The 10,067-nt window shown below is 41.4% G+C and overlaps 1 protein-coding gene across 2 annotated transcripts; it reads left to right on the forward strand.

The window, feature by feature from the left end:
* Positions 1–614: 614 nt before the first annotated feature.
* Positions 615–2,246, forward strand: BRB (brain ribonuclease). 2 transcript variants are annotated; one of them, NM_173891.2, is given in 2 exon segments: positions 615–659; positions 1,446–2,246. In NM_173891.2, a coding segment is annotated over 1 exon segment (504 nt). In that variant the 5' UTR covers positions 615–659; positions 1,446–1,470; the 3' UTR covers positions 1,975–2,246.
* The last annotated feature ends 7,821 nt before the right edge of the window (positions 2,247–10,067 follow it).

A 10,067-nucleotide genomic window follows, 5' to 3' on the forward strand; every position in this document is an offset into this window, starting at 1 on the left:
AAGATTGAAGGCAGGAGGAGAAAGGGACAACAGAGGATGAGATGGTTGGATGGCATCGCCGACTCAACAGACATGAGTTTGAGCAAAACTCTAGGAGATGGTGAAGACAGGAAAACTTGGTATGCTGCAGTCCACGGAGTTGCAAAGAGTTAGACACTACTGAGTGACTGAACAATACACTCTTCTCCAGATCTGGGAACTCTTCCAGCTAAGGGCAGCTGGACACCTCTCCCCACTCCACGCAGCCTTCCACCCCAGAGGTGCTGGTGGGAGATGTGGAATTTTGTCCAAAGCACCTGTTCCCATGATCATATGTTTTGTGTCTTTAGCTAACCTCAAAGTGCTATTTAATGCAGAGCAAGGACTTGATTGGGGTTTGAATATCAGTGCTATAGTGGTTTTCTCTGCTGCTTATATTAATAGAAAGAAAAGTTCTTATTGGCAAAGGCGTACTCTCCCCAGTAGCACCCAAAGAGGGCGCCCTGGGCAATTCCCCACCCATTCCTAACATGACCTTGTTTTCTTATGGACCAAGATGCTCCGCCCACCCTGCTGTTCTTGGAAGCCAAGCCCCTCTTCATCTGTATAAGTTCCACATCCCTGGGATAGACTGATTGCAGAAACTGCCTTCTTTCTCAGAGACCAAACTAGAGACCCAGGTAAGCAGCCCAAGAAGTGGTCTCAGGAGCTGCTTCTGCTTGAGGGTTTGAGAAGGGAGAACCAGGGTGAGTGAGACTAGCCTGAGAATTGGGCTGGGCAGACAGGGGCAGGGAGCAGAGCTTGGGTCAGGAATGGAGCACGCAGGCTGCAGAGAGCGCTTGGGGCTGGAGAAGGAGAAGCCTTCAGGTTGGGGGAGGCTCGAGTCTCTCTTAGGAGCCCAATGGCATCCTTTATGGTGTGTTGTCAGACACAGGACAGGAACTGAGTTTCCCTTGTGCTGTAGGACAACAGGGCTCTGTCAACCGTGATCCTGGATGAATGCTGGTGGTTATCTCAGGGAAGCCCACAGTCCGTGGTGTCACAAAGAGTCAGACATGACTGAGCAATTGAACAACAACAATAATCTCAAGGATACAATGTGTCTTACTGAAAATCTGGCTTATTTATTTAATGATTTATTCAAAAGGAATATCTAACTTACCATGTGAATGCTGGGTTTATTTTTCAAATATATTTCATATCAAAAGATTTTCTGTATTCAAAGACAAGACTGCTAGGATTTTAGGTCACTTCTGGGGTCACCACCCAGAGGGGAGGACGACCCCTCTGTAGGGAGTGGGAGTCAAATGTTTGTGGGAAGAGTATATGTGAGTGTCTCCTTACTTAGAAAAACTCTTAGGACAGACATCTTTCTGGTTAACTGTAAGCCAGGGAGGCTACAGGTGGGAGCTGGGGTTCTCTTTCGAGGGCGATGCTTTTCCTTCTCTGCCCTTTTTCCCTGGCAGGTTTCTCCAGGGGAGTGCGGTCATCATGGCTCTGAAGTCCCTGGTCCTGTTGTCACTGCTGGTCCTGGTGCTGCTGCTGGTGCAGGTCCAGCCTTCCCTGGGCAAGGAATCTGCGGCCGCCAAGTTCCGGAGGCAGCACATGGACTCTGGCAGCTCCTCCAGCAGCAACCCCAACTACTGCAATCAGATGATGAAGCGCCGGAGGATGACACATGGACGATGCAAGCCAGTGAACACCTTTGTGCACGAGTCCCTGGACGATGTCAAGGCCGTGTGCTCCCAGAAAAACATCACCTGCAAGAATGGGCATCCCAACTGCTACCAGAGCAAATCTACCATGAGCATCACAGACTGCCGCGAGACAGGCAGCTCTAAGTACCCCAACTGTGCCTACAAGACTAGCCAGAAGCAGAAATACATCACTGTGGCTTGTGAGGGAAACCCATACGTGCCAGTCCACTTTGATGGGGCGGTGCTCTTACCTGCCACACCCGTACCCTCACTGCCACCTCCACACAGGCTTCTCTGACTTGAGGGCAATAACTCAAGTTAGGTTTCTTATTCAACACACACACACACACACACACACACACACACACACACACACACACACACAACCACATGATTCCCTGACCTGAGGGCAATAACTCAAGCAAGTTAGGGCTCCTATCCAACCCACACGTGTGCCCCTGGCCTGAGTCTTGCCCCTGTGTGTTTTGGGGGGTGAGAAGAGGGTTGTGAGATGGGACCCATATTAACCAAATTGCTGCTTCTTTCAATAAAACACTCTTGCAAACCACCTGAATTCCCCATTTGGGTCCTGTTTGTGTGATTGCTCTCTTGCCAGGGGTGAGAAGTGTGAATAAGGTCATTTGTGCTGAGAGGCGAATGGAATCCTTAAATGCCACCTCTTCTAACTTTTGGTTTTCACTGCTCTAAGATAATTCCTCTCCTTGTAGGTTTCTTGATGTCCAATATAGTTTTAAATTGTGGGTGATTTTAGCTAGAAAAGATCTATAGTCTGGGACACTGTTATGCTTGGTGAGCTGACAGAGGGTGAAACTCACATACAAAAATCTCTGACATAGAAGGAAAGACTGTACTTCCCAGGGGGAGACCCTGTTCCATCTTGGGATGGGGGGAGGTGAGTGTATGAAATTATGACCCCAAATTTCCATTTTCTTTTTTTTGACAGAGCCACTGCTAAGTCAAAAAGGTGGTCCTCTGTTACCTGCAAAGTTAGAACCCTCCATTTAGGAGCTAGAAAGGACTTCAGAGATCATCTAATAGGGGAAAGATAAGTAGATTTCAGCTTGTGGACCAACTCTAAGTGGAAATGCCTGCCTAGAATGTTGTAGAAAAATGCGTAAACAGTGATGTGATAGAGCAGTGGTCTCTACCGAAGGCTCGAGGGAGGTGAGGGTATATGTGCCACCCGTTGGCCATCCCTGACTGAATGAAACCCCTACCTTTTATAGGAGGACACCCTGAGTCTTAGAGAGGTTAAGGGATCTTAACCTACTAGTGGCTACTAGTTAGTGTCCGACTGAGACCAGACCCTGGGTGTCCTGACCTCCCTGTCATTGCTCTTTCTGCTACTGGAGTCTCCTCAAGGAGGAAATCCCCTAGTCCCCCTCCTTCACTGAGAACTGTGGGGGCATGGCTTTCTCTGCCTGAGCTTCTGGTGGCTTCCACAAGTTGCCAGTGCATTTGGCGATGAGACTGCTTCTGACTACCCTTGCTTACATCACTGAAAAGACTAGATTTGGCTTCTGTCAGCGTATAAGCATTTCATATGATCCTCTGTGTACACTTGTATCTGGCTCTAGACAAGGTCATAGAACTAGAGAAAGATCCTACTTCCAACCAGTTTGACCAGTTCTGTCTTAGTGTGTTGTTGTTTAGTCGCTAAATTGTGTCTGACTCTTTGTGTCCCCATGGACTGTAACCCACCAAGCTTTTCTGCCGTGGGATTTCCCAGTCAAGAATACTTGAGTGGGTCGCCATTTCCTTTTCCATGGAAATCTTCCAGTTCCAGAGATTGAACCTGTGTCTCCTGCATTACAGGCCGACTCTTTACTGCTGAGCCACCCTAGGAAGCCTGTCATTGCATTACTACCGAACATGCACACACATACACACACACACATGTACTCCTGCAATTCCTTCAGTTAGCCAAAATAATGGGAGATACTTTAAAAAATCAGCTTTCCTTATTATGTTTCTTTACAAGCTGCTGTCTGTGAAATCCCCCAAACCACAGGCAGTTACCACATAACAGTTGTCATAAGAGCAGGGAACAAGTTAACTTTGTACATTGTATCCTCACTTAAGAAAAGTTGTCAAACTGCATTTAAAGACCTAAATATAAGGATGCCTAACACTATTGCATAGGTCCTTGGGAGCTCTGATGAAATGTCTCTTTATAATCGCTGTTATAGGCTGAATTGTGTTCCCCCCAGATTTATATGTTCAAGCCCTGACTTGTCAGAAATGTCTGACTCTGACTCTTTGCGACCCCATGTTGTGTCTGACTCTTTGTGACCCCATGGGCTGTATCCACCAGGCTCTTCTGTCCATGGGATTCTCCAGGCAAGAATACCGAAGTCAGTGGACCCTAATCCAATGTGACTGGTGTCCTTATAAAAAGAGGAAATTTGAACCCAGAGAGACTACACCAGGTGCCAGACTGCTGTGGCACGTCATTGTCCCAGTCGGAAAGACAGGAAGTTGAGAGCTGGCTAGAAAGTGAGCTATTTGAGGATGTCTTTTTCAGCAAGCTAAAAAAACTTTTCTTTAAGCTTGTAATCATCCAAAGAGGATATGGACCTATTTTATGATGTATTAGGAATTTTTAGAGCCCCTTTTATATGTGTGTTTATATAAACCACACTGAGAGCTAAGACTAATCACTCTTTGTTAAATATTTCAGTTTTCTTGGTTGTTTTTTCCACTCAAAGATACTAGTGACCAGGTTTTTTTTCACTTTTCTATAGCTGGTGATTTGCAAGGTGCCAAAATAGAGTTTGGTAGATTCTATAAATGAATGTGAGTAAATATAATATCTTATCTTAGTAAATGAGGTGTTGTTTATTTGCAAAGGTAAGTAATTTGCACAGGTAGTAAATGACTGTACTGAAATTGTTTTTCTTTAATTTTTATTTTGAAATAATTTTAGAGGTACTGAACAGTTGCAAAAATGATACAAAGAATTCCTGTATATCATTTGTCTATATTCTCTAAACTATAATTTTTTTCCTATTTGTTTTATTAGTCATATATTTATATACAGCTATATAATTTTTTTTTCTGAATGTTTGAGAGTATATGATAGGCATGTTGCCCCTTTCCTAAGTACTTCACTATACACTTCCTAAAAATAAGATCATTCTTTTTACAAGGGATTAAGAAGTATACTTATCAAAATCAGGAAATTTGAATTGAAACTCTACTATTATCTAATACTTAGACTATTCAAATTTCATCAATTGCCACACTAGCATATTCTACAACAAAGGAAAAAAGTTTTTTTCTTTCAGGATCCTATCTAGGCTCATACCATGGATCTAGTCAGGTCTGTGTAGTCTCTTTTAATACGTGTTTCCTTTAATTCAGTCTTTGGCTTTCATGATTGTGATGTTTTGAGGCATATGTGCTGACTACTTTACAAAACATCTTTAAGTTTGGACTTGTCTAATTTTTTCCTTCATGATTAGATTTTGGTTATGCTTTCTGTGGTTTTTTTTTTTTTTTTGAAATCCACTTGTGTCAGGCCTTGTACTAGAATGTGAGGATCTAAAGATGCAAGCAACATCTTTTTTGGCCTTCATGACAATGTTGCGCTATTTCATACCCCTCAGATTGGCAGAAATGCAAGAGCATGATACTCTCATGTTTTGCCAAAGACAGGACATTGGGACATCGGGACATCAAAACACACATACCATAGTTTCTGGTGAGAGAGTCAAATTATACAATCAATGTTTCAGTTACATCTGTGTAACAAATTACCCCCAAACTTGGTGGCACAAGACAATCATTTCTTATGCTCCCAGTGATCCAAGAGTTCAGATACAGAGGGGGCAGCTTGTCTCTGTTCCAGTGTCTGAGGCTGCAGCTGGAAGACTCTGAGGTTCAGAGCTGGAATCATCTGAAGGCTCATTCACCCACATGTGTTTGAATGGGTCATGTTGCCTGATGCCTTAGCTGGACCTGCTGGCTAGAACACTTATATGAGGCCTCCATGTGGTATCATCTTACTCACAACCTGATGATTGGGTCCAAGTGTGGGTGTCCCACAATACAGAGGGAAAACCAGGCAGAAGTTGTCTCATCATGTCTATCATATACTCTCAAACATTCAGAAAAAAAACTATATAGCTATCTGTAAATATATGACTAATAAAACAAATAGGAAAAAATTATAGTTTAGAGAATATAGACAAATGATATACAGGAATTCTTTGTATCATTTTTAAACTGTTCAGTACCTCTAAAATTATTTCAAAATAAAAATTAAAGAAAAACAATTTCAGTACAGTCATTTACTACCTGTGCAAATTACTTACCTTTGCAAATAAACAACACCTCATTTACTAAGATATTTATTTTATCCATGACATTGCCTTTTATTTATTTATTTTTCAACATTTTATTTTGTATTGGGGTATAGCTGATAAACAACGTTGTGATATTTCAGGCGAAGGGACTCAGCCATACATATACACATATGCATTCTACCCCAGCACTTACCATCCAGGCTGCCACATAACATTGAGCAGGGTTCCATGTGCTATACAGTAGGTCCTTGTTGGTTATTCATTTTAAATATAGCAGTGTGTTCATAACCTGTCCAAACTTCCTAAATATCCTTTCCCCTCAGCAAACATAAGTTCATTCTCTAAGTCTGTGAGTCTCTTTTTGTTTTGGAAGTAAATTCATTTGTATCATTTCTTTTTAGATCTCACATATAAGGGATGTCATAGAATATTTTTCTTTCTCTGTCTGACTTCACTCAGTATGACAGTCTCTAGGTCCATCCATGTTGCTGCAAATGGCATTATTTCATTATTTTTTTAATGACTAATATTCCATTGTATATATGTATGTGCCACATCTTCTTTATCCATTAGTCATCGATGAGTATTTATTAATAAGTTGCTTCCATGTCTTGGTTATTGCAAACAGTGCTGAAGTGAACATTGGGGTGCATGTATACTTTTGGATCATTTTTTTCTCTGAATAAATGCTCCACAGTGGAATTGCAGGATCACATGGTAGCTCTATTTTTAGTTTCATTTATTTATTTTTGACTTCACTGTGTCTTTGCTGCTGCGTGTGAGCTTTCTCTAGTTGTGGGAAGTGGGGGCTACTTCTAGTGGTGTGAGAGCTTCTCACTGCAGTTGCTTCTCTTGTTGCAGAGCATGGGCTCTAGGGCCCGCCAGTTTCAGTAGCAGCTGCTGGTGGGCTCAGTATTTGTGGCCCAGTGGCTTAGTTGCCCCAAAGCATGTGGAATCTTGCTGAACGAGGGATGGAGCCCATGTCCCCTGCATTGGCTGGTGGATTCTCAACCACTGGACCATCAAGGAAGCCCATGGCCTGGCTTTGGAAGTCATACAGAATTATTTTCACCCGATTCTATTCACTAGAAGGGGTTTTCTAAGACTAACCTATACTCAAGGAAAGGGAAGATTTTGATAGAGAAGAGTCAATATGTAGAATGGGATATGTTGATATGGACATCTTTGAAAAATACAATCTGTTACAATCAAGTTGTGCTCAAAGAAGAACAAAGAACAAAATGGCAACCCACTCCAGTGTTCTTGCCTGGAGAATCCCATGGACAGAGGAGCTGGTGGCCTTCAGTCTGTGGGGTTGCAAAGAGTTAGATACAACTTAGAGACTAAACAACAACATCAGAGGATTAAGTAGCAACCCACTACAGTTGCTGACTGACAGGGCACCCTGTGGGGAACTGAGGATGATAAACAAGATAAGGCACTCTGTGATCTGAATAAACAGCCCTTTGGATGGTTACATGTGTATGTCAGGAATAATTTCAATGACTCCAGATTCTTGCAGTTTTCCATACATAAAAATCACTAACTTGAGATGTCTGTTCTTTGTGATTAGCCATAATTTTTTTTAACCAAGATGTATGCTTGACTGTCTGTATTCCCTAGCTATAAAAATCATGTATAAATTGGCTCCTCCCCTACCTCTTTGGAGCAGTTACTCAGAGCTAACTGAGTAGCTGTCTCCCAGGCTCTAGTACTCAGTAACATCATGAATACAACTTAAACTCACAATTCTTATGCTGCTTTTTTTTTTTTTCTTTCAGTTGACAAGTTTGGAGAAAATATGGCAAAATTTAGTAAAAGTAATAGATCTTGATAAAAATTTTCCCACATGTGTGCATAGAGATGTACAAAGATATCATTGCAACACTGCTTGTTAGAGTGGAAATTTGGGAACGTTTCTAATATCCATGAACAAACTATTGATAAATAAATAATGGTTTGTTAATACAAAGAAACAATACATCAGGAAAAATAAAAGAACAAGAAAGATACATTTTTATATATATGAATGATGAGTTCCAAGTTTCTTTCTGAGGTTTAGTTTTATTGTTTCTGTGGAGCTGAAGGCCTGACACTCAAAATGGCCTCCAACCCTTAGCCCTTTGGTCAATTTGGGCATGTTATACTGTTTCTTCTTTGTCCAATTGCTAGATCAGACTGTTTCTTGTGACTTCTTTCCTCTTCACATCAGTCATAAGGACCTCTATACATTTCCTGAACAATTCATAAGCGTCTGTGTCTTCAGAAGGGAAAACAATCCAAAATTTGAAAATGGACAAAAGAGATTTCTGTTCAGTTCGGTCGCTGAGTCATGTCCGACTCTTTGAGACCCCATGAACTGCAGCACGCTGGTCTCCCTATCCATCACCAACTGCCAGAGTCCACCCAAACCCATGTCCATTGAGTTGGTGATGCCATCCAATCATCTCATCCTCTGTCATCCCTTTCTCCTCCTGCCCTCTATCTTTCCCAGCATCAGGGTCCTTTCAAATGAGTCAGCTCTTTGCATCATGTGGCCAAAGTATTGGAGTTTCAGCTTCAATATCAGTCCTTTCAATGAACACCCAGAACTGATCTTCTTTAGGATGGACTGGTTGGATCTCCTTGCAGCCCAAGGGACTCTCAAGAATCTTCTCCAACACCACAGTTCAAAACCGTCAATTCTTCAGCACTCAGCTTTCTTATAGTCCAACTTTCACATCCATACATGACCACTGAAAAAAACCATAGCCTTGACTAGATGGACCTTTGTTGACAAAGTAATGTCTCTGCTTTTCAATATGCTGTCTAGGTTGGTCATAATTTTCCTTCCAAGGAGTAAGTGTCTTTTAAGTTCATGGCTGCAATCACCATCTGCAGTGATTTTGGAGTCCAGAAAAATAAAGTCAGCCACTGTTTCCCCATCTATTTGCCATGAAGTGATGGGACTGGATGCCATGATCTTAGTTGTCTGAATGTTGAGCTTTCAGCCAACTTTTTCACTCTCCTCTTTCACTTTCATCAAGAGGCTCTTTAGTTGGTTTTCACTTTCTGCCAAAGGGTGGTGTCATCCGCATATCTGAGAGTCTTTTCATTTAGTACCAGGATTTGTCTAGCAGACCGACTGGGGATGCTGTTCATAGTGCCTGTACCCTATGAAGGTGTATACATTTGACTTGCAGAGTAGAAATGTGCTTCTGTAAAACTAATAACATGCATATCTTTCCTGTTCATAGTGATGCAAATGAATTTTGTGCAGCAGAGAATATACATTTCTGTAAACCAAAATCACATTTGAACTGTTTTTAGCATGTTACTAATATCCTCATTAGGAGAAACATTTCCTCATCCTCAAGATGAGCTGAATAAAATGGGATTATTTATGAGTTTATTACATGGGTTTTTAAAAAAAGTTTTATGATAACCACAGTTTTAACTTTAAAAAATAGCATTCACACTTTTACAAGCATTATTTCTTTTGCCTGGATTTTCCTTTCCAACCTAGTCTGCTTGGTTGCTTACCCATCTTTCTAGACTGTGCTCAAATATCTTCTCTGAACTTTCCTCTCTGCAGGCACAGAACTCTTCCAGCCCTAATTTGTTCAGATCCTATTAGCACTCACTGGATTCTAATTGTTAAATTATATTGTAGTTATATCAAAGTATAATTGAAGGATAAATTCAGCTAGAAAACATCAGATCTGCTACCTTGCTCTTCTGCTCTTTGCTCTAGCTCTTCAAAGCAGGATGGTTTTTACTAACCACACATTTACTTAATAGCTTTCTCTCTTTACTTCTAATTGAGTTAGAATTTCTCTATGAAGTAAATTGACTTCCAGATACTCCTAAGAATGCACACTTCACATATCTGGAATGGAACTTTAGAAGCTTTGATGGCTGTCATAATGCGATAAACCATGATTCTTCAATATTTGTTGGAACGATTTAAGGAGTATAAAATGCAGTAAGTTCACAAAAACGAGAAGAGATAGAAATTTTCTCAGAATACAGAACAAAGGGCAAAGATGGCACAGCAAACCATCTCTCCCTTTTCTCACCATCC

The sequence above is a fragment of the Bos taurus genome, chromosome 10, assembly GCF_002263795.3.
Source record: "Bos taurus isolate L1 Dominette 01449 registration number 42190680 breed Hereford chromosome 10, ARS-UCD2.0, whole genome shotgun sequence".
Lineage (NCBI taxonomy): Eukaryota > Metazoa > Chordata > Mammalia > Artiodactyla > Bovidae > Bos > Bos taurus.